We start from the raw sequence: 25071 nt of genomic DNA on the forward strand, positions 1-25071 counted from the left end.
TCCAGACTGGAGGATAACAACAAATGTGTTATTCTCTAAAGTCAGATATGGCATAATGAAGGAAAGTGTGCATATAAGTCTGGTCCTAAATTAGAAGCCTTAGGAAAATGTTTTTCATCTGTTTTAATGGAGCTGCAGCATTACATGGGTTGTCTGGAGCGAATGCTTTTGCAGTGCTTATATTTATCATGCCCTTTTTATTGTAGCAGTTAAACCTATTGAAAGCAAAACAGAAAGCTTTGGTTGAGCAGATCGAGAAGGAGAAGATCCAGAGCAACAAAGGCTCCTCATACAAACTGCTGGTGGAACAGGCCAAGCTCAAACAAGCCACATCCAAGGTGAGCAGTTCATTAGTCTCTGCTCTATATAGAGTGCAGCGCCACATAATCAGAAATTACATCTTAAAGAAGGGCTGGTGTGTTTTGTAATGGATGGCCTCTGTGTTTTGCATTTGAATGCAGTGTAAAAGTGTGAAGACAATCGGGTAAATTTGATTCCTAGATTTAGTTGTTTTGTAGTTTTGGGCATCATTTTGTTTGTCTAATATGATGGGATTTTGCCTACCCTGTGGTGGAGATGTGAAATGTTGATTTAGACATGCCTTGTGTGAAGCTGCAGTAGGTAACTTTTGTAAAAATAACTTTTGTCATATTTGTTGAACCTCTGGCTCCTCCCAGTGCTCCTAATAGGATCTGTAAGAATCCACAGGGCCTGAACGAAAACAAGTGCTGCATGAATTGAAATTTGAACTGGTAAAGCTCCTCAAATACACAATATTAATGTCTCATAATCCCATGTTCACTTTCCCATCCTCCTGCAGCACTTTAAAGACCTGATCCGTTTGCGACGGACAGCTGAATGGCCTCGCTCCACTTTGGACACTGAGTCCACAACAGCCAAAGAAGCCCCAGAAGTAGAACCTCTGCCCTTTACACTGTCCCATGAACGCTGCATCTGTGTGGTGCAGAAGCTGGCCCTCTTCCTCCTCTCCATGGACTTCACCTGCCACGCTGACCTGCTGCTGTTTGTCTGCAAGGTATTCAATAGTCGTATATGGACTCCTTCAGTTCGGTCATCTCTGAATACCCATTAATCCAGTAATGCATACTTGCATACACCCTCAGGTCCTTGCTAGGATAGCCAACGCCACAAGACCCACGATCCACCTGTGTGAGGTGGTGTCTGAGCAGCAACTGGAACGTCTGCTGCTCCTGCTCGTAGGGACTGACTTCAACCGGGGGGACATCTCCTGGGGTGGAGCCTGGGCACAGTATTCCCTCACATGTATGCTACAGGACATCCTGGCAGGTGTGTTCAATTCTCAGCTCACTTTCAGATCAGTTGTCACTTGATAAACAATCTATGGCTGTCTATGGTGTGTTTGTATGGACCCTGTGTCTGAGGTTTCCGGTTCAGTGTGCTGCACGCTTACTCGATTAATCACTTAGTTGTCAACTATTAACTTAATAGCCAACTATTTTGATAATAGATTAATTATTTTGAAATTTAATGCTATGCACTGTTTGAAGTTAAATTTAGAGGATGGAGTATCTACTCTAATTTACGCAATCATCAAATTCCAACATTTCCTCTAAGCTCACTCACACACTGTCAGTGTTCACCTTGGGATTTGCTAACCCATTTTTCACAATTTTGTCATTTTATGGACCAAGCAACTAATCGATTAATCTAGAAAATGATCTATACATTGATTGGTAATAAAATATTTTTTTCCTGAGCCACAAAATAGTTTTTGTTGTATTTAAAGGTTTTAATGTGGATATTTCCTTTTGGGTTAGTTTTTACTGATGTAGTTTGGGGTTTTCATTAGCCATGCCAGCATTAGCCATGCCAGCATTATGGTTATAGGGATAGCGATTTCTGTCAGTCTGTCTGTCAGGACCAAATACCTGCAAAATAGGGCTGCACAATTAATTTGAAATATTATAGAAATTGCAATATTGCCAAGTGCAATATCCAAATAGCAGAAGCTGCGATTTTTACCATGTCTGGAGTACTAATTCTCCAGACATGGTCATGTTTTCTTGACCTCAACAAATGCCACATCATCCTGCTAATCATCAACATGTTAGCTTCGTCTTTATAAGCATTCTGATGTAAGCATTTAGCTCAAAGCACCGCTGTATAGTATGGCCTCACACGGGCACTATCATGATTCTGTTGTTTAATTTAATTGTTGTCTTTTAACATCTTGGGGCCATATTGCCTGTTCTCAGTTTTGTAGATTGATAAATGTCTAATAAACAGGTGCAAGTAAAGTGCAAACCTTGTTGTCCTCCCAGGTGAACTGCTGTCTCCAGGCTCTCTGGATATCATGGATGAAGTGGCAGTGGGTGAGGAGGCAGGAGCATCATCCTCCTCAGCGGGCGCCGATTCGGACGACTCCCTTCCCCAGCCGGCACCCATCCCCCTGGTAGAGAGCATTGATGAGGCCCTTGTGCCTGATATCATCGCAGGTACTACTGGGACCTCCTCAGTATTCCAAAGTGCGTGGGAAGCCCTGTCCACTCTCCTCACTGCTACACAAATGTTGATATGAACCCACACTTTTTATCATCAAAGTATAAAGTTTTTGTGTGGTAAAATGTTTGCTTCTTTTTTTCACTGTTTTTCTCCACAGTATGGCTTTATGTGCTGTATTATTAGGGACCGAGGCAGTTTCAAAAACAAGCTAATAGCTTGATCGGCATTAAAATTGCCTAGTAATGTGCTAAAGAAAGAGTCTCTCTTGCTTGTATGTTTTCCTAGTGTGCTTGCGTGGTAATATTAAAGCTGTTTTTATTATCCAAAGGTGCTCCACCTCTGTCATCTTTGGAAAAAGATAAAGACATAGACTTTGACTTACTACAAGACCTGATGGATGTTGATATTGATCCTTTAGATATTGATTTGGAAAAAGATCCACTCGCTGCCAAAGTGTTTAAGGTATGTTCTTATCATCTTCTCTTGTTATTCTATTCACTTGGTCATTACTTAGTACACAAAACTTGTGTATTGATGTAACGACTCAGCAGTAAATGCAGCATCAGTACTTGCTGACTGAAATAAACAGCCACGTAGCTGCATCTGCATTGACGTTTTAGAGCAACTGAGATGGGATAAATCAGATTTTTAGATTCAGTTTGATAGAAAAGAATGAAAAAGAATGAATTTATAATTTTTTAAGAGATAGGCAGGATATTATAAGATAGCAGTAAAAAGTTTCAAGAATATATTTTTAGATTTTATGAACACAATTTTTCAAGAAAAGTCCAATTCCAATAATAGAGTAGTAATTTCAAAGTTGAAGATGAACTAAAATGTACCTAATTTATTCATTTGCCCCCCCTCCCCCAAACAATAACCCTAATGTTCTGTTGCGCAATGTCATCCTGAACTGGCACACTGCTGTATAGGCCGCAGCTGTTTTATTTGTCAATATTCAGCAACGAAATCAAACAATACTTCATATGTCTTACAGGCACAGACAAAGCTTCCTGCAGTTTAAAGTTTTTAAATTTGTGAACTGTCGAGCACAAGCTGCTACCGTGCTGAGTTGAAAACTTGCAAGTTTGTAGCTAAATGAAGAAAATAAAATGTTTACTTTGAGCAACAAGAACAGCATTTTGTTATTTGAAAGTGAATGTATCAATTGACAGTACAGTGATCGTAATCCTTTTGCCCTCTTGTTTCTCATCCCCTCCTTCTCATGTCCGTTTTCAGCCTATAAGCAGCACCTGGTATGACTACTGGGGTGCTGACTATGGCACGTACGGGTACAACCCATACATTGGAGGAGTTGGTATCCCTGTCTCCAAGCCTCCAGTTGCTGCTGAAAAGCCCGGCTCACAGGGTCTGTCAGTCTCTGTGTCACAGGGTGAGTAGAGGCTGGATTCTGGGGATGATCTTAGGGGTGGCTGTTGCTCAGAGGAATAGCGAGTTGTCCACTTATCAGAAGGTTGTTGGTTCGATCCCCGACTCCTCCTGCCACATGTCAAAGTATCCTTGAGCAAGATACTGAACCCCAAATTGCTCCTGATGCTATAGCCGACTCCGATGCTGTGCATCAGTGTGTGAATGTGTATGAATGAGTTAGTTTCTGTTCGATGGACTTTGCCATCGCTGTGTGAATGTGTGTGAAAGGGTGAATGTGGTATGTAGTGTAAAAGCACTTTGAGTGGTCGGAAGACTAGAAAGGCGCTATACAAGTACAGGTCCATTTACCATTTACCTTTTACCATCTTGACAAAAAGTTTATTTACGGAAGTAAATAAACTTTTTCATATCTTCTAACTGTTCACCGTTTGCCTCTGTGTTTCACAGCACTGGATGCCCGGCTAGAGGTGGGTCTGGAGCAACAGGCTGAACTGATGCTCAAAATGATGGCGACTCTACAGGCAGACTCCATCCTACAGGCCCTCACATCAAGCTCATCTACAGGTAACAACAGCAAAGAGAGCTGGCCATTTTAATAACAACTGCTCCTCAGTCATTGACCTTAAGTGCTCAACATCATGAAGAAAAATCATTCTTTTGAGTGCCTCAGTCTCTGTTGGAGCTTGTTTTGACAGTATCATGAAGTAAGATGTGTTTGTTGCCTGGCTTTCAGTGAGCCAGGCCTCCAGTGGGACTGATGACTCCCTGCTGAGGGCTCTCCACGGAGGAGGCTCTCCTCCAGGCAGCAGTCTGATGGTACAGCCCTCGTCTATCCCCATGTTGAGTGCCTGCTTCAACAAGCTCTTCTCCATGCTGCAGGTCCACCATGTACAGGTCAGCACACGCAAGTACAAATATAGAACACTAAATACCTGATGACTGACTGCAGTCTTCAATGGAGGCACCTACTAATGCCTTGACTGTGTGGATAGATCTTTACCCATTTCTTTTTCTGTCTGTTCGATGTTTCACAGTGCTTAGTGAGAGCCTAGCCATAGTATAGAATAATCCAGATTGTAGGCCGAAGTAAACGAGTACTGCACTGACATCTAATTTGTAAACCTGTGCAAGGATTTTATTTTTTAACTTATTCCGTACTGCTTTTGAAATGAAATGTTATTATTATTTATTATATGTCATCTGAAAAAAAACAAGCATTTTTGTTGAGTTGTTCCAATACCAATAGTATTGTGAAGTCCTCCTATACTGCCTAAAATTCAGTATCGGGTTATTACTAAAATCACCTCCACATTTCCTTAGGACACATTGTAAAGTCAACACGGTGTCATTTTAAATGAATGAAAAGGTGTTTCTTCTCTCTCAGCTGGAGTCCCTGCTGCAGCTGTGGTTAACACTCAGTCTCAACACATGTTCTGGTGGCAATGAAGAAAGTGGATCAGACATCTTCCTGTTCAATGCCAGCCGAGTGCCCACCATCCCGCTCAACCAAGGTCAGGACTCTGCCACACTGTCTCTACCTCTCAACATCTCTGATAGTGCTGTTACCTTCCTATACACTGGCTAGTTTTTAGGGACCTCGCAAGTGACCGCTGGAGGTCCCTATTGTTTTTGCTTCGTTTCTTCTTACCTACTATTAGGGACCGAGCCAGCGACCGCTGGAGGTCCCTATTGTATTTGCTATGTTTCTTATTATTATTTTTAGCGTCTTTGACTGCGTTTTTTGCCCCCCTGAACATGTACGAAAACTCAATTTTGGTGGTCAGGCCCGGTAAAAAATGTTATATTCTATGCGTCACTTTCAGGTCGGCCACTAGGTGGCGCTATTATCATAAAAAGTGTGTTTAGGCTAATAACTTCTGCATAGTTTGTCGCACATTAAAAAACCTTGTATCAAAGCGTTAGGTGAATGGAGCTGAATCTCCCTATTTAGGCCCCGTCCACTTCTGCCTATAATTTTTTTTCGTTAGAGCTCAAAATGTCCTTAAACTACTTTTTTGTGGTCCTCCTACGCGCTTTGTCCGATTTGTACGAAATTTTTCACCTAGCACCTGGGGACCGCCCTGGCAAAAAAAGTAGTTTGAACATTTTTGAAATTTTTAAAAATAAGCACGCTATAAAATTAACACTTCCTGTATATTTTTTGTCAAAAAAGGAAGTTGACCATTTCTCAACATTGGTATGTCCGATTGACACCAACCTTGGGTCAATAGTTCCTTATGTCTTCCTTAGGCACCGTGCACAATTTCAGGCCATCACCACTAGGTGGCGCTCTTTAAAATTAAGAAGTTTATATCTCTGCAACGGCACGTTTGATTAAAATGAAACTTGGTAGGATGCTTGCCCATGGCTCCCGGAGGCTCACCTAAAAAGGAAAAAAAATCAGGCCACTGGGTGGCGCTCTGGTGGCATGGTAAATCACTGGTCGGAGACCGTAATAGTTATGAATATGAAATTCACAGGGCACGTGTAGAGTGGTGTCTGAAGCTCACATACCAATACCAATCGTGTTCGTCGTGTTTGTAGCGCCCCTACAGGATAAAAAAACAGCAGCACCGGCGCCACGTTTCACCGATATGTACGAAACTCGGTAGGCACGTGTAACATGCCAGGACGTACAAAAAAGCCTCTTGGACCCATACCCAAAACCCAACAGGAAGTCGGCCATTTTGATTTCCATTTTCACTTTCGGCAAACTTTTCGCGTTGTATTTGAACGAACTCCTCCTAGGGAATTTATCGGATCTGCTTCCAAATTTGTGAGTACAGTCAAAAAATGGTTCTGATTAAAAGTTGTGCTATTTGTGCATGTACGTTGAAGGGCGTGTCCGTGGCGTGGCATCAAAGTCAGCCATTTTGATTTTTTGGGTCATTTTCTGTGATTTTTTGTGTTGTATTTGAACGAACTCCTCCTAGTGAATTTATCAGATCTGCTTCAAAATTGGTCAGTACAGTCAAAAAACATTGCTGATTAAAAGTTGTGCTATTTGTGCATGTACATTAAAGGCGTGTCTGTGGCGTGGTATCAAAGTCAGCCATTTTGAATTCCGTGTTCATTTTCTGTGATTTTTTTGTGTTGTATTTGAACGAACCCCTCCTGGAGAATTTATCAGATCTGCTTCAAAATTAGTCAGTACTGTCAAAAAATGGTCCTGATTAAAAGTTGTGCTATTTGTGCATGTACGTTGAAGGGCGTGTCCGTGACGTGCCCTCAGAGTTGGCCAGGTTGAATCGAATGTCAAACTGTGATGCCATTTCCGGCATTTAAGGGCTTCTGTTTTAACTAACTCCTCCTACAGATTTTATTAGATTGACTTGAAATTCGATCACTTCAATCTAAACACATTGGTTATCAAAAGTTGTGCTATTTGAGACTGTACGTCGAAGGGCGTGTCTGTGGCGTGCCGTCAAAGTTGGCTATTTTGAATTCTGTGGTCATACAAACTAGATGAAAAGTTGAGCTATTTATGACTGTGCGTCAAACCGCTAGCCAGTGACAACTTGTCGAATTCAGCCGATTCACCATAAAACAGTACTCATAACTTAAGTGTGCAATGTCCAATCTCCATTAAACTTCACATATTCTGTAACAGTCCTAGCCTGAACAAATCCTCACAACTTCAGTGTACATTATCTGATCTCAACGAAACTTCACGTGTTTGATAAGAATCCTGCCCTGAACACATCTACATCACAATATTCAGACATAGAGATAGCGCCACCTACTGGCAACAGGAAGTAAGTGCTGCGTGGCGATTTTGAGCTGATTTACGTGAGATTTTCCTGTTGTGGTCCACACGTGTTGCATCCCGCTCAACGCTGCTTGCAGCTTTAATTTTTTTTTTGTATTGCCTTTATTTGATAGTGACAGCCAAAGATAGACAGGAAGGGGGGGGGGCAGAGAGAGGGGATGTCACGCAGCAAAGGGCCGCAGGTCGGATTCGAACCCGAGGCGCTGCAGCAGCTCCGTACATGGGTTGCCAGCTCTACCGACTGAGCTAACCAGGCCCCCGGCTAGTTTTTCAAAAATTGTATTCTTATTAAATATGTATTATATTCTGTGTTTTTTTCAGCATCCATCAGCAGTTTCCTAACAGTGCTGGCGTGGTATCCCAACACCTCCCTGAGAACGTGGTGTCTGGTGCTGCACTCTCTCACCCTGATGACTAACATGCCAGCCTGTGGTCAGTCCACTCCACTCTTACTGGTTTCCTTCTGTCAGCAACACCTCTGAAAAGTCTTAAAACTCACATAGTCATAGTCTCAGTCTTTTTAGTGGGTGAGTCATTGTGTCTACATTGGTCGATCAGCCTTTGAATATTTTCTACAACATAACAAAATGTGTAAGGGGAAATTATCTGAATAATGTTATAAGGAGTTCGGTCTAGACCTGCTCTATTTGAAAAGTGTCCTGAGATAACTTCTATTATGAATTGGCGCTCTACAAATAAAATTGAATTGAATTGAATACTTAATGTCTCTATACAGAGATATACTCTTTTGACTTCCATTTTTGTACAGTATGTTTTTCTGCTCTCATAATTCTATATTTGATAGTTATCAGTTGCCTGGTGTTCGGTGATTTATATAAAATCTGTGTTTGAACTTTCAGCCTCCAGCAATGGGATGAGCTCCCAGGAAAGCACCGCCCAACAGATGGTATCTGATCCAACCCTGGTTCATGTCCTGGTCCGCTTCCTGTCTGGCAGCAGCACCAATGGAACGAGCCAGCACAGCTCTCAGGTGGGACCCACCGCCACCCAGGCCATGCACGAGTTTTTGAGCCGGCTGCAGGTCCACCTGTCTTCCACCTGTCCTCAGATGTTCAGCGAGTTCCTGCTCAAACTGATGCACATCCTGTCTACTGAGAGGTATACAGTCGCTTCCCAGGAAATGCATTTTCTATCAATAATGTTTGTATGTTCCAGCATAGGCAGTCATTCTGACAATAATCATGAGAACTTTCACTACATGTACTGAGTGTGGACTAATGTTTTATCCTAACACTTTAGGGGTCCTTTCCAGTCAGGCCAGGGTCCGCTTGACGCCCAGGTGAAGCTGCTGGAGTTTACTTTGGAACAAAACTTTGAGGTGGTGTCAGTGGCCACCATCTCCTCCGTCATCGAGTCCATCACATTCTTGGTCCACCACTACATCACCTGCTCCGATAAACTTGTTTCCCGCAGTGGCTCGGACAGCTCCATGGGAGCTCGGGCATGTTTTGGTGGTCTATTTGCCAACATCATCCGACCAGGAGATGCAAAGGCTGTCTGTGGAGAGACAACTCGTGACCAGCTGATGTTTGACCTCCTCAAGCTTGTCAACGTGCTGGTGCAGCTGCCTCTGTCTGGGGACCGAGAGTTCAGTGGACGGCTGCCGCCGGCCGGCAGTGGGGCAGCTGATAGTAGTGTGTCGGACGAGGAGAAGGTCTGTGGGAGCAAAGAAAGCGTGGCTGGCGGATTGGCATCCAGTCAGGGTCCTCCTGCAGGTGTGGCCGACCTGGTGTTAGCAAATCAGCAAATTATGAGCCAGATCTTGTCTGCTCTGGGCCAGTGCAACAGCAGTGCTATGGCCATGATCATCGGTAAGATAAACCCAGAAAGAAATACTGCAGTTCCCGTCTAACAACAGTTTCATGTATCTTTCAGCTCCTTTGGCTTTATCACCCACAACATTATTGTATTGGTCCACTCTCCCCGCTCTCATTAACATAATTTACAGCAGAAAATCTCTGAAAGACCCACTGTACACTAACTAGAGGCCAGCTGGCTGGTGAACCTAGTGGAGCATTTAGCAGCTAAAGAGAGAGATATTTTTCCACATATTCATAAGGTGGGCAAGTAAATGCTAAAGTAGAGTTAGTCTTGAGTTGATAAATAATACAATTTCACTTGTGGACAACTGTTCCCCTAATGAACCAGAGAACACAAAAAAAGTATCAAAGTATCAGGAGAATAAATGTGTATTGCTTCTTAGGAGCCAGCGGTCTCCACCTGACAAAACATGAGAACTTCCATGGCGGTCTGGATGCCATCTCAGTGGGGGACGGCCTCTTCACCATCCTCACCACCCTCAGCAAGAGGGCCACCTCAGTCCAGGTCATGTTACAGCCCATCCTCACATACATGGCCTGTGGTTACATGGGCAGACAGGTGAGCATCAGATAGACAGGTGTATGGTGTTTGATATTAAAGTATGTACACTTGAATATATGTCATTTGTTTTACATTTTGTAGGGGTCTCTTTCCACCTGTCAGCTGTCGGAGCCTCTTCTGTGGTTTATTCTGCGAGTGTTGGACACCAGTGAGGCTCTCAAGGCCTTCCATGACATGGGTGTGTATATGCACAATGCTTCATTTTGATTCCTTACCCAACTTTACGTACCTTACTTTACGTAACCTTCAACCTTCATACTAAATGTGCTTTTAGACTGTGACAACAACAATGGTGTCTTTGTTTATTGTGTGTCATGCTGTGCAAGATGGGTCTTCAAAATAAAATCTTGTTTTCAGTCTGTGGGATATCAATTTGAGGCACATCAGATTGTGCCATACATTTTTTACAAATTTACAAATTACGGACATAGCAGATTTGCACAGGATTAAGATCACAGACGACCTCCTCAATCTACAGGTCCCTGGGAAATTCTAGTCCGGTACAAATAGGGCTCTATTCTGGTTGGTCACCAAAGCCTCAAATCAGCTCTCAGTGGACGTGTCTTGTGATCTGTTACTATAGTTTTGGATTGACTCTCAGAATTGTCAACTTTCATGTTGTCTTTCAAGTTTTACTCGCTAAATATTCCTCTGGGACCAGTGCTACTACACAGCAGGCAAGCACTTAAGTCAAGACCCAGTGTCAGGAGAAATAGCAAAATTTTGCATGGAATAGAAATTGATTCTCCGCCACACAAACGTATGCATGGATTCTAGCAGTTATGTTTAGAAAATTTGATTTAAGAAACCAGAACTTTCTTGTGTCTTACCAGGTGGTGTGCAATTGATCTGTAACAACATGGTGACCAGCACTCGGGCCATTGTGAACACAGCACGCAGCATGGTGTCCACCATCATGAAGTTCTTAGATTCCGGTCCTGGAAAGGCCGCAGATGGCAACCTGAAAGCCAGAGTGATGACGTCAGAGCCAGACAATGCTGAGGGACTCCACAACTTTGCTCCTTTAGGTGCTCTCAGTTACTCAGTGTGGTACATCCTATCAGACAATATTTTTAGAGTAACTGTTAAAATTCTAAATGATCTGTTTGTCCCTTCACAGGTACCATCACATCCAGCAGCCCCACAGCGCAGCCAGCAGAGGTTCTCCTCCAAGCCACGCCACCCCACCGCCGGGCCCGCTCGGCTGCCTGGTCCTACATCTTCCTGCCGGAGGAGGCCTGGTGTGATCTCACCATCCACCTTCCTGCTGCTGTGCTGCTGAAGGAGCTCCACATCCAGCCACACCTTGCATCTCTAGCCAGTGAGTGGCACCCTGTTTAATAATGAAAGTGTATGAGAAATAATATAGTTTGGGGTTTTTTGCAATCAACAAAATCCTTTCCATCTCACTCGAATGAAAACTCATCCCTGTATGTTTTGCTGTGTCCTCTTCCCCTCTACCAACCAGCCTGCCCCTCCTCAGTCTCGGTGGAGATCAGTGCTGACGGGGTCAACATGTTGCCGCTCTCCACGCCGGTCATCACCAGCGGCCTGACGTACATAAAGATCCAGTTGGTTAAGGCGGAGGTTGCGTCAGCCGTTTGCCTGAGGCTGCACCGGCCTCGTGATGCCAGCACCCTGGGTCTGTCTCAGATCAAACTCTTGGGGCTGACGGCGTTCGGTAACACCTCCTCTGCAACTGTCAACAACCCCTTCCTGCCTTCTGAGGATCAGGTCTCTAAAACCAGGTACCAAAAACTAATCCTAGAGTGAGAGTATGTCCGTTTGCCTAAGATGTCGGTGTTTACTGTAACCTTTTCTTTCTCCAGCATTGGGTGGCTGCGTCTTCTCCACCATTGCCTGACCCACGTCAGTGACCTTGAGGCCATGATGGCCAGTGCTGCAGCTCCCACTGCCAACCTGCTGCAGACCTGCGCCGCGCTGCTCATGTCACCTTACTGCGGCATGCACTCACCCAACATCGAAGCTGTGCTGGTTAAGATCGGACTGCAGTCCACTCGCATAGGTCTTAAACTCATCGACATTCTGCTGAGGAACTGTGCCGCCTCTGGTACCGACCCTGCCAGTGAGTTATAGATCCACAGGACCTTAAAAGCATCAAAAAGTTGAAAATATTACATTTATTTTCTTAAGAGGTCCTTTAATGAGGGGACACAAGGGCAGATTTCAGATGTTGTTTTGTTGTTGGGTAGTAAAAGTGTTGCTAGGCCTCAAAAACAATTTTAATATTTGGTTAAGCTTCATATTACAGGTCTGTAATTTGAGATTGTTGTAATTTGGTACACAATTTATGGTAAATATAGCTGGACATGGTTCAATTGATACATAATTGATTAATTAAATTTTATGGCAACATAAACAAGTCTTTAAGTCAGTGCACAGCAAGTCACCTGAACCGGCATAAATGTGAATGTGAGTTTAAATCAACCCTGTCTTTTAAAGAAATTGGTACTTTCTTCTATACTAAATTACCAAAATATATATAAAATTGTTATTTTCATTAAACAAAATTGGACAACTCGGAAATTATTACTGACCCATAAAATAAGAAATAAATATTTTTATCCAGGCTGTGCTAACAAATAATTGCTCATTGCAGTAATTAGTTATCAAGAAATTAAGTGAAGCAACACCTGAAAGCAATTCATGTTCATGTACTGGTGGCATTTGCTTTATAGCAAATGGCTTTTGAATTTATTACGTACCAAATCTAGCTGACCCAGGGTATGTTTGAATCTCAGATTATAGGTAAAGATACAAGTCAGTAGAGTCATGGTCTAACATTTTAACAAACCTAACTATAAGAAAAACACATTTTGAGTGGAGGGGATTATTAACAGCTGGCTGAACCTGACTGGTACTGCTAAAATTGAGTCCTAAACCTGACCCAAGACTAAACTTTTGCTTTATTTCATTAATTTTTCACTGTTAGCTACCAGGCTAGTGCTTGGATTAGGCATACTCTCACTCTGTCTGCCTGTCTCCAATGAGCATTTTGTGTCTGTTTGCAACACATGACATACATATACCTAGATGATTGGCACAGTCACAATTAGAGAAATTTTCTCACTAGCCACAAATGACCAATTCTGAACCAGGAGCTCGACAGAGTTTTGTTGCAAAATCTGGTCTTGATTGAAGTGTAATTAAGTGTGCCCACTCCCCCTAAACAAACCTCTAAGCACTGTGGAAGAGCTTCTGCCAAATATATTTAATGTAAAGGGTCGGGTAGCAGAAGGTAGTTCACAAGATCAAAATCATCTGGAAAAACTTGTTAACTTTCCAGTCTCCTTATTATAGCATCCTAATTTTGTTTCCATTTTGCAGATTTGAACAGTCCTCTGCTGTTTGGGCGCCTAAATGGCCTCTCCTCAGACTCAACCATCGACATTCTGTACCAGCTTGGCACCACACAGGACTCTGGAACCAAAGACAGGTACATCCACATCCTGTTTTTACCTCGACTAAAACTCTCCTTAAGCTCCCCTCTGTAAAAATAACAGCCAACAGTTTTCTGTCAAGGTGATTTTCCAGACACAGTAAAAAGTGTCCTCGCTCTCCTTGTCAACTTTTACTGTCATATGGTCGTGTTTGTTAAAAATTCCAGTGTGACGCACCTCACACTGAGTGACCGAGGAGACAATGCTGTGTTTTCAGCACCACGAAATTAGTTAATTATTGTTTGTTTTCAATGTTAACCCTCCAGGATTCAGGCTCTCCTCCAGTGGGTCCATGACTCTTCACGGGTGGCGGCCCACAAGATGAGCGGCCCTATGGGATACGCTGGTGCTGGCTCTTCCTCTGCTTCATCGAGGGAGTATGGCCTCCTCATGCCTTCCCCGTCCCACCTCCACTGTGTGGCAGCCATCCTGTGGCACAGCTATGAGTTGCCTGTTGACTACGACCTGCCTGCACTGCTCAACAGAGAGCTCTTTGAGTCAGTCGTAGTCTTTTCTGATAAATACAGTCCATACATACCTGCATATTATATCACTTTGCCCACTAGCAGGGAAATAGTACGAATAGCTTGTAATATTGAGCCTGTTTCAGTTAATTCCAGGGTTGGACTTGCCTCAAAAGTTGTGTGGTAACATTAATGATGTTTGGAGATGTTTTTCTTGTACATATAGTAGGTTGTGTGTAAACACATAAGCAAAGCATTTCAGTTTCTACAGGTTCTTTTTGGGGATAAAGGGATTAGATTTTGGTGGGATTAATTCCCCATATGCAACCCTACTTGTTTTAAATAATATTCCTTGTGGAATAACGACTGTAGATGAATTTTGCACAAATCGAATGCTTACATATAATTTACCCTTCTTACTTTGCATGAAGATTTTGCAGCCCTTTTGAGTATAAACAACATGGATTCATGATGAGTGATTGATTTTTATTTTCCTCCAGGCTGCTGTACAACTGGTCCATGTCGTTGCCGTGCAACATTGTGCTGAAGAAGGCTGTGGATAGCCTGCTGTGCTCAATGTGTCACATCCACCCCAGCTACTTCTCTCTGCTCATGTCCTGGATGGGGATCATCTCTGTGCCCAGCGCCAGTCACTCTCAAGCCCAGCACCACCGCCTCGCCATGACGGACGATGGCAAAAAGCAGCACAATGCCAACGCTGCAGGACTCACTGATGACTCCAAGCACGCAAGACCGCCCATTAATCTGTCGGAGTCCCAGTTAACTACTCTGGCAGCGGCCTCCCAGTCTCCAGGAGCCATAGAGCAGCTGCTGGACTCAGGCTTACCCTCGCTGCTGGTTCGCAGCCTGGCCCAGTTCTGTGTCGGACTCCTGGCCAGTGCCAACCTTCCTCTGCCTGCTGCTCAGTCTGATAGACGACACCACCATCACCACTATTACTCATCCTCCTCATCCTCACACAGTCGGCCTCCTCTGGCTGCTGAGCTAGCCGCTCCAGTGCTACGCTTCCTGACTGATGTAGGCAACAGTCACGCCATGAAAGACTGGTTAGGAGGACCAGAGGTCAATCCGCTATGGACGGCACTGCTTTTCCTGCTATGCCATTCCAGTGCCAGTGCCAGTGCCAGTGCAAGTACCAGCGCAGGTTGTCAGCCTCTGGGCTCTGGATCTACGACAGGTCCCCCTCCATCCCATCCTCAGCCTCCAGGGTCAAGATTTTCCCTGGCGTCTTCTGGGCAGGCAGGAGGACTCACCACCCAGCAGAGGACAGCTCTGGAGAATGCCACCGTGGCCTTCTTTCTTCAGTGCATCTCCTGCCACCCAAACAACCAGCGGCTCATGGCACAGGTCTGCTCTTACATTCCACTCTGTTAGGAGGCTAGAGCTTTTGCAGGAATTTAGTTTTGAATCCTCAGACATAGAATTACTGACGTAATCAATGCAATAAGCATTGGATAGACTCAGTATTTCAACCCAACAAAGCCATAAACTGTTATTATTTTAAAGGATTGTTTTGACAATACAACAAGTTAATTTCTACGCATCAATGGTGGTGGTATCAAATCATTTTGGACATGTTCATCGGCCTCAGTATTAACGTAAAGATTTTCTGGCTGCAGGTCCTCTGTGAGCTCTTCCAGTCTGCACCCCAGCGCGGCAACGTGCCGATCTCTGGAAACATCTCAGGCTTCATTCGAAGGCTTTTCCTGCAGCTCATGCTGGAGGATGAGAAGGTCACAGTGTTCTTACAGTCCCCCTGTCCGGTGGGTAACTTTCTCTGTTGTTGAATATCTGTTCATTCTCCCTTCCATTTGAAAATTGTCCATTAAATTAGTTCACCCTTCCTAAGTCCTTGCCCCCCTTTGCTCTGTGCTCCAACGACTGAGCAAGCCTCGGTCAACACCTCAGTCAACTTTCTTCTTTCCTGTTCTTATATGGTATGTGCCAGACTTATCTTGAAAAGACAACCCCTTTTTGAAGATGGTTAAAAGATAAAAGTGACATATATAGCCAAAATTCAGCAACATCCTAATTAACAATTGTTGTAAACTAGCTATCTTGTTAGCATGCATTTTGCTAATATTAGGTTTCAGATGTACCAGTTAGCTAACAATTTATGTAGTTTAATTTACTAGTCGTTTACTAGTGTTTTGCTCCGTAGCAAAATGGTAGGTAACTTGCTATTTAAGACTAGATCAGAATCAGAATCAGAATCAGAATCAGAAATACTTTAATAATCCCAGGGGGAAATTATTTTCGTTACAACACTCCAGATATACAAACAACATATTATACAAACATATATATATATATATATACAACATTCAGCACAAAAAATATAAATATATATATATATAACTATATATATATATATACAAGATCAAATGTACAGTATTAATGTGCAAAAGTGCAAAAGAATAATTGTCTACGTTTTGAGTCAGAATCACAGAGGGGGGGTGTCTGACTCTCTGAGGGAGGCGTTGTAGAGATTGATGACCACAGGCAGGAATGATTTCCTGAAGAGGGAAGAGGGTGAAGAGGAAGGGAGAGAGGACAGTCCCCTGTGGGGCCCCAGTGTTGCTGACCACCCTGTCAGACACACAGTTCTGTCGGCGTACATACTGTGGTCTGCCCGTCAGGTAATCAACAATCCAGGACACGATGGGGGCCTCCACCTGCATCGCAGCCATCTTCTCACCCAGTAGAGCCGGACGGATGGTATTGAAAGCACTGGAGAAGTCAAAGAACATGACTCTTACAGTGCTCGCCAGCTTGTCCAAATGAGTGTAGACTCTGTTCAGCAGGTAGATGATGCTGTCCTCAACTCCCAGGCAGGGCTGGTAGGCGAACTGCAGTGGATCGGTGAAGGGCCTGACCATAGGCCTTAGGCCCACATCATAGGCCTCATGATGTGGGACGTCAGAGCCACCGGTCTGTAGTCCTTAGGGCCGCTGGGACGCGGCGTCTTTGGCACAGGAACGAGGCAGGACGTCTTCCACAGCACGGGGACCCTCTGGAGGTGCAGGCTCAGGCTGAAGACTTGACTAAGTACTCCACACAGCTGGGGGGCACAGACTTTAAGCACCCTGGGAAGTACACCATCGGGGCCTGCAGCTTTGCCGGAGTGGAGTCTTTTCAGCTGTCTTCTCACCAGGTCAGGCGTGAAGGGCACTGTAGAGGTGACATTGGGGGGAGGGGTGAGGTCCTCAGGTTGTGGAGGACATGATGTAGAGCAGGGGGGAGAGGTGGAGAAGGTGGGTGTGAATTGAGGTGGTGAGGAGCAGACAAGGGGTCTGTAAGGAGGAGGAGTAGGGGGAGATAAAGTGGCAGTTGTTGGGTAGCCAGCAGCAGAGACTTGTGGGGGATGGGCCGCAGTATCAAACCTATTGAAAAATAGGTTCAGTTCATTGGCCCGGTCGACATGGCCCTCCAACCCCATGCCACCAGTCTTCTGGAACCCAGTGATGGTTCTCATGCCACTCCACACATCCCTGATGTTGTTTTGCTGGGGTTTATTCTCCAGCTTTCTCCTATACTTGTCTTTTGCCTCCCTGATTTTGAGTTGTAGTACCCCCTGTACTCTCCTCACCTCATCACGGTTGCCATCTCTGAACGCCCTCTTCTTCTCATTCAGGATGGCCTTAATGTCCTTAGTGATCCAAGGTTTATTGTTGGCGTAGCAGGTTACAGTCCGAGCTGGGACATTGCAGTCCACACAGAAGTTGATATAGTCTGTGATGCACTCTGTGAGCCCATCAATGTCCTCCCCGTGGGGCTCACAGAGTGAAGGCCCGTCAGTCACTTCAAAGCAGGCCTGCAGTGTCTCATAAGCCTCCTCCGACCACCTCCTCACAGTCCTTGTGGTTGTAGGCTTCCTCTTCACCAGAGGCACATAGCAGGGTTTGAGGTGAACCAGGTTGTGATCTGACCTGCCCAGAGGGGGGAGAGAAGAGGAGATGTATGCATCCTTAATGTTAGCATACATCAGGTCCAGGGTCCTCTCCTCTCTGGTAGGACAGCTCACGTATTGTTTGAAGGTCGGCAGAACTCTATCCATGGTGACCTGGTTAAAGTCTCCCGACATGATGATGAGGGCACTGGGGTGTTGAGTCTGTAGTTTGGAGATGGTGGTGTGTATGGTGCTGCAGGCAGATGTTGGGTTTGCAGAGGGAGGGATGTACAGGACTGCAATGATGACATGCGGGATCTCTCTAGGCAGATGGTATGGACAGAGTCCAACGGCCAGCAATTCAACATCCGGGCTACAGAGCTGTTCTTTAATGGTGATATGACCCGGGTTACACCATCTGCTGTTTACTAGAATGGCAAGCCCCCCTCCTTTCCTCTTACCACTCTTGGTATCCCGGTCCGCCTGGACAGTGTGGAAGCCATCCACGGAGACGATCTGGTCCGTAATGTCCCTGTGCAGCCATGTCTCTGTGAAACACATCAGATGGCACTCCCGGTACTCCGGGTGGCTCCGTATGTTTCCCATAACAACAGAGGGGAGACAACGCTTAAATCTTCTCTCCATAAGCCCGTCCCGTCTCGACCCTCCTTTCATCCCCCAACGTTGTTTCCCCCCTCTGCAACCTCGGTGTGTTTTCCTCCAGAGTTCAGGTGGTATTTCAGCTGGTCTGGCCACTACGCCGGCCGGCATTAGTGCGATCAGCTGTTCTCCGGAGTAAACAAAGGCAGCGTGTCCCGGTGGAAGCGGCATAATAAAAACAACACAAAGAAAAGCACGAAAACTCTCTGAAAACGACCTCGTTAGAGAGGTCAAAACTTCACAGAGTTACAGCGAAGAAACAAGAACAGACAAAAGAAAATAAAAGTTAAGAAAGTTTAAAAAAAAGCGAACTCAAAGGCTGGAGCAACGTAACAGGCAGCATGTAGCTTTCGCGCATGCGCACATGTTAGAGGATGTAGATGTAGATGTAGATTAAATAGCTAGTGTTTTGTTAACATTAGATAGCTAGCTTTACTTGCGACTGTTTATATGTCACTTTTATCCTGCCATTTGCGTGAAGGCTGACTCTTAGTCTTTTCTTTTTCGTTAAAAACCCATTTCCTGATGAGAAGCAGATTCTTATTATAGTGCTGCTCCCTCACTGTGTTTAAACTAAGCTACAGACAACTTGCACATAGCTGGTGCAACAGACTGCTAGATTATAATGTGGAGCTATGGTTTCACTTTACTTTTGATAGGGAAGATTGGTTATAAAATGATGCCCCACGCACTCAGATTATTTCTAGTTCCTGTGATTTCTGTTGCACTTATGTAAGGGAAACCCATACATAGGTCCAAACCCATCTAAACCAAATCACTTTTTCAGAGATCATCAGATGAGGTATTGTGGTCATAGCAGATCATACTTTCTGCGGTACATAACATACATGACTGACATGATAATATTTATGACCATAATGTTAAGTTCATAATAGTTGTAGCATTCTGCTGTGACCACAAGAGGACAGTGCAGCCATATGAAGCAGGAGCCTCCTTTCCTTTCACAGTGATCTCCTCAGAATGATGGATGCCTGGTATAATGTGTCCTCAATGACACCTTAATGCTCTGTACTTTACACAGCTCAATGATTGGTTGTCAAAAAAGCTCTTTTAGCTGTGTGTTTGTGTGCAGGGTATAAAAAGTGATTTTAATTACCAAAAGCAAGCCATTTTAACATCTTATCTTATTGTCAGTATTATAGGCTATTCTTTCCTGTTGCCCACTAGCGAAGGGGGCTGTGGTCAGCAAGGTTGCTTGCTTGGTCTAGACAAGGTATTTTAGCAAAAGCTGCCCAGATTGTTAGGACATTTTATATAGATATTTATTGTGTTGAAAGGGTGACTTTTTTTGGCAACCCCCTTTTCTTTACTTTAGCACCACCAACTGGTCAAAGTTTTCCCTTGTACACAAGAAACGTCAAAATCTGAGTACATTCATGTTCCTCAGTGGACAAATCTTTAGAGTATATTTTAGACCCTCCATGACCTATTTTACAGTAGTTGGATGAGTGTTGAAAGATCCAGATTACACAGAAAATCTAGTTTCTTTCGTCTTCCCTCTGCAAAAAAAAATTATGACAAGGATGACTAACTGCTTCCTAGAGATAAATAGTCCAAGTGATGGTGAAAGGAAAAATGCACATAGATGCTGAAATCGTCTGACTGGGTTTCTTGCCCTGTTGGACTAGAGCTATGTGTTATGTATACACTTCCTGTATCCTCCCAGCTGTGTGTAGTATACGGAGCTCTGAGAAGAACATCCTTTCCCTAGGTCTGACCTGCCTGTAGAACCCTGAGGGCTACAGATTGCATAGCAGTATATGCCGCTGGCAGTGTTGCATACATTTAACATTTATTTTGACTAAGAATGCTTGTCAGCTGAAGTAAAGGGAGAAAGAAAAGGAATAGGAAGAAGAGGTTCAGAGGAGCAGACCAACACAATCTCTTCTGAGTTTTAGTCAGGAGATAGCATGTTCTGTATGTACTGCATGTCTGAAAACCTTTCAAAAACAATTAACTTATCCGTATCCATTTATAAAGGGGAAAAAGCAAAGCAAAGCCTGTCATTATATTTTTTAGAACATGCTTACACAAACATCTTTTGTCCTGTTTTTCTTTATAGTTATACAAAGGACGCATCAATGCCACCAGCCACATGATCCAGCATCCCATGTACGGAGCAGGCCACAAGTACCGCACCCTCCATTTGCCCATCTCCACCACGCTGGCGGAAGTCCTGGACCGGGTGTCTGGTATGTTTCAGTACAGAAAACTTGAACCTTCCACTAAAAAAAGTTGGTAAATACATCAAAACACAGATAAATAGTAGGATTAGTGCACTGAGCAGTGACATGTAAAGGCCAGGACACACCAACCCGACGGCTGACTGTTGGCAGAAAAGCAGTCGGACTGATCAGTCGGCTCCTGTCTCCCCGAGTCGGTCAAAAAAGTGCCTCCGAACACACACAACCGACGCTGACTGGAGTGTACGTTATGCGCGTGCGCGAGGTGTAATACGTCCCCATAACAGCAGGCGGCGCTAATCTGTGTTGCCCAAAAAAAATGAAAACCGGAAATGATGGATCACTCTAGACCCAGTAAACACAGAGCACGCTGTCGTCAGCCATTGTTTTTATCAGAGAGTGTTGATAGTAGTCAAGAAGGATCGTTATTGTCATTACTCGCTGAACGGAAAATATGATGGCTAATAATAACAGGATACCGGCGTTGGCGTAGTATGTTTACCAATCGTCACTTCCGGTTTTCTCGTGCACTCACTGATTCGCTAGTCAAGGGCGAGCACTCCACCAATCAGATTGGTCATTGAGGCCGACGGCCACTGGCCGATTCTACATGTCGAATCGGCCAAAATGAACGCCAACTGACGACGACACGGGTCACACCGAAACCGACTTGAGTCACCGACCTCGCATGACTGTCCGACGATGTCTGACGGCCGATAATCGGGTTGGTGTGTCCAGGCCTTAAGCCTTACAGCTACTAGTGCACGAATAAGTGCAACATGCCTTGGGAGAAGACACAGTAATTCTATCAGCAACAGCTTCATGTCCTACTCCTCCTTTCTTCCACTTTTCCATTTTTTGTTATCTGTTAAGTTACTGCTTGTCAAACTGCTGAAAAACTTCCTGTGATATTTCACATTAAAAGCCTTCCCGCATCTCAAAGGGCATAATTCCTCCCTTTAATGGTTGGCTTTTATTTTGAAACATATGCTGGATATGTTGAGTTTTGTTGACCGTAGCTTAATTTTTCTTTTATATTTTATACTGAATTTAACATGTATTTCTATTACAACTACTGAGAGGGGACTGCCATTATTTGAGACAGGCTCTTATTTTAGAATCTGTGGTAGTTGAACAAAACATTACAAAAGTAAGAGCACAAAATGTGTAACATTACATGATGTGGGCAGGAAAAGTATTCCTTCCAACATAATTGTAGGCCTTATAAAAAACATTTTTTAACAATATATTTTTATTTTTTCAGTCAATACAAACATCATCAGACATCAATCCCTACTACGATGTCTGACGATATTGATGTGCTGTCTGCGTGAAATACATTTAAGAAATTAAATCGTGTCAACTTAAAGATAAATATTCAGCAGTCCAATGAAGAGAATCCATTTCTGCAACCAACAGATACCAAACTGTACTCATTAGATTTCGGAGTTCAGCATGTTTCTTTATATGTTGTTCAGTAGCCTCAGAGTGCAGGGAACCAGCAAGCAATGGCCATTCGAAATATCTGTGTCGCTGTGCACACCAAGCTGCATCGCTGTCAAATCAAGCGCAAGTAATGGAGAAACAACTATCACTATTTGCCTCTTCCAACCCATTTCATTAAGTACCAGCGGGGAAAGTTGGTAGAAGAGAGAGTCTTCCCAAATTCAGTGGGCAGGCAGCAGAAGACTGATCTTGGGGCTGTTCTCTATAAGCTGTCAGCGAGTGTAGAAAATCATGTAGTGTGGGTGTGTAGGGCCACACAATCATATTTCTTATACATTTGATAACTTTATATACCAGTCTCTCAATGATGGGCAGCTTTGAGTTTAACTTGCTTTGTAAAAGCATGAAGGATAGGGGGGCAGGTTTGATTGGATGATGTATCGTACAACATTCACTCTAACCTACCGCCAATCAAGGCATGAGGGATAAGGGACTGATTTTTAAACCATATCAGCTGCTATTTTAATTCTAGCCTAAAGAACTAAGAAAATGTATCCCAGACGTCAACTCTGTGGTTTAGACATATGCCCTTGTGGCTTAATTCTGTGGATGTTCTCTGGCCATCAAGGTCAGCAGTGCAGCACTGATGCTGTGAGCTGCAGTATTACTTGTTAGCTTTTAGCCGCCTATGTACATGATGAATGGCTCACCTCTTGGGACCTTGTACAGCTGATAGAAGGCTGATACTCCACTGCTGTTATAGGTGTGTGTGTGTGTGTGTGTGTGTGTGTGTGTGTGTGTGTGTGTGTGTGTGTGTGTGTGTGTGTGTGTGTGTGTGTGTGTGTGTGTGTGTGTGTGTGTGTGAAAATATCTCTTTAAGCTTAAACATATCTCTTTAACCTTGCCACCAATACTTATTTACAATAACATATAACATATAGGGGAGAGTGGGGTAAGTTGAGCCAAAGGGTAAGTTGAGCCACCCCTTGTTGCTAGGAAATGGGGAAAAAACATTGATCATGTGACCAATTATTTAGGAAGAAGGCATCATTTCATGGAGTCTGTGAATGTAAGAACCACATGGGTAAAGTGGTTAGATATTTATTTCCAAAAAATCATTTTTCACTCTTGAAAGTGAATTTAGTCTATCATAAGTTTCATGAGAATTGTGTTTAGACCAAAATAGATCATTTTAAATTTATTTTATACATCAATTGTGGTATCTATGAGCTACAACATGAGGTCATAAACCTAGCATAAAAGTGCACCATTTTAGCTGTGGGGACTAATAAAGTCAAAATGGTAGCTCTGGGGTAAGTTGAGCCATTTGGCCAGGGGTAAGTTGAGCCGGTGGCTACAGCCAAAATACACTTAATAAGTGTATCCAAAAACATAATCTGTGTATATTCCAAAAACACAGCTGTTAATGTTCTCTTCCTAAGCGCACTTTAAGGCATTCTCACTTGTTTTCTTCTAAGCGCACTTTAAGGCATTCTCATGTTAAAATGTTTTTTCACAAAACAGCTGTTTAGCAGTAATATGCAATAATAATAAAAAAAGTTATTGTACCTGTTACAAATAAATAAACACATGAATGTGAAGAAGTGAGTGTTATTTAGGGAGGGAGAAGGTGAGGGAGGGGTGGGGTGGAGGTGGGGAGGAGGGTGGTGGGGGGAGTAGGGATACGGCTCAATTTACCCCACTCCTATGCTCAACTTACCCCACACACAGGGTAAGTTGAGCCACTTTTTTTGGACATGCTATATTATCAAAACAGTTATGTTTACACTCATTCTGTTTGTTTGAAGGGATGCACAACATCCTGAAATATATACAGATATATTAGTTAGCGACAAAATTATGATTGCCTTGATGTAGTGATCCTAAATATGAAAAATGGCTCATCTTACCCTACTCTCCCCTAAATAAATAAATCCAAGTTAAGTCACAAAAAGAATATATTACTCACGCTGTCTCCTATTCTTCCAAACAGACACGCCCAGCATTACAGCCAAGCTGATCAATGAGCAGAAGGAGGACAAGGAGAAGAAGAATCATGAGGAGAAGGAGAAGATGAAAGCAGACAGCGGCTTCCAGGACAACTACAGTGTTGTTGTGGCCTCAGGTACTTGGATCTGTTCCATAATTTTTTTTCAATTCAATTCAATTTTATTTGTATAGCGCCAATTCATAACAGAAGTTATCTCAGGACACTTTTCAAATAGAGCAGGTCTAGACCGAACTCTTTAAAACATTAATTACAGAGACCCAACAGTACCACCATGAGCAAGCACTTGGCGACAAGGGCAAGGAAAAACTGCCTGTTAAAAGGCATAAACCTAGGACAGATCCTCCGGCTCTAGGTGGGTGGTCGTCTGTCTCGACCAGTGAGAGAGAGAGAGAGAGATGAGAGACGAGAAAGCACAAGAACTCCAGGGAAGAAGTGAAGTTAGTAACATGCATTAATGGGACATGAATGAGTGCAGAAAGACAGAGGAAGGACCATGGGAAATCCCCCGATAGTCTAGGCCTATAGCAGCATAACTAAGGGATGGTTCAGGACTCACCTGATCCAGCCCTAACTATAAGCTCTATCAAAGAGGAATGTCTTAAGCCTACTCTTAAATGTGGTGAGGGTGTCTGCCTCCCGAACCACAACTGGAAGCTGGTTCCACAGGAGAGGAGCTTGGTAACTGAAGGCTCTGGCTCCTGTTCTACTTTTAGAGACTATAGGAACCACAAGTAGCCCAGCATTCAGAGAACGTAGTGTTCTAGTGGGGTAATAGGGTACTATGAGCTCTTTAAGATATGAAGGGGCCTGACCATGAAGAGCTTTATACACACATACACACCCCTTGTCCAGTGGCAACCCAGCCAT

General features: G+C 43.8%; 1 protein-coding gene across 5 annotated transcripts in view; it reads left to right on the plus strand.

The window, feature by feature from the left end:
- birc6 (baculoviral IAP repeat containing 6) overlaps window positions 1-25071 on the plus strand; it is a 134951-nt gene that overhangs the window by 36156 nt on the left and 73724 nt on the right. For 3 of the 5 annotated variants that reach the window (XM_051422552.1, XM_051422577.1, XM_051422569.1), the window contains exons 34-57: window positions 207-338; window positions 821-1036; window positions 1125-1308; window positions 2304-2507; window positions 2813-2946; window positions 3724-3877; window positions 4324-4440; window positions 4610-4770; window positions 5261-5387; window positions 7967-8077; window positions 8506-8764; window positions 8906-9477; window positions 9870-10045; window positions 10130-10226; window positions 10882-11076; window positions 11169-11369; window positions 11517-11796; window positions 11878-12134; window positions 13397-13505; window positions 13776-14006; window positions 14474-15341; window positions 15614-15757; window positions 20627-20756; window positions 24187-24318. In XM_051422552.1, the coding sequence (XP_051278512.1) occupies window positions 207-338; window positions 821-1036; window positions 1125-1308; window positions 2304-2507; window positions 2813-2946; window positions 3724-3877; window positions 4324-4440; window positions 4610-4770; window positions 5261-5387; window positions 7967-8077; window positions 8506-8764; window positions 8906-9477; window positions 9870-10045; window positions 10130-10226; window positions 10882-11076; window positions 11169-11369; window positions 11517-11796; window positions 11878-12134; window positions 13397-13505; window positions 13776-14006; window positions 14474-15341; window positions 15614-15757; window positions 20627-20756; window positions 24187-24318 (5191 nt within the window). The remainder of the gene's footprint in view (window positions 1-206; window positions 339-820; window positions 1037-1124; window positions 1309-2303; window positions 2508-2812; window positions 2947-3723; window positions 3878-4323; window positions 4441-4609; window positions 4771-5260; window positions 5388-7966; window positions 8078-8505; window positions 8765-8905; window positions 9478-9869; window positions 10046-10129; window positions 10227-10881; window positions 11077-11168; window positions 11370-11516; window positions 11797-11877; window positions 12135-13396; window positions 13506-13775; window positions 14007-14473; window positions 15342-15613; window positions 15758-20626; window positions 20757-24186; window positions 24319-25071) is intronic. The other 2 variants (XM_051422585.1, XM_051422560.1) reach the window with 2 other exon arrangements.

The sequence above is a fragment of the Dicentrarchus labrax genome, unplaced genomic scaffold, assembly GCF_905237075.1.
Source record: "Dicentrarchus labrax unplaced genomic scaffold, dlabrax2021, whole genome shotgun sequence".
NCBI classification, from domain to species: Eukaryota; Metazoa; Chordata; class Actinopteri; family Moronidae; genus Dicentrarchus; species Dicentrarchus labrax.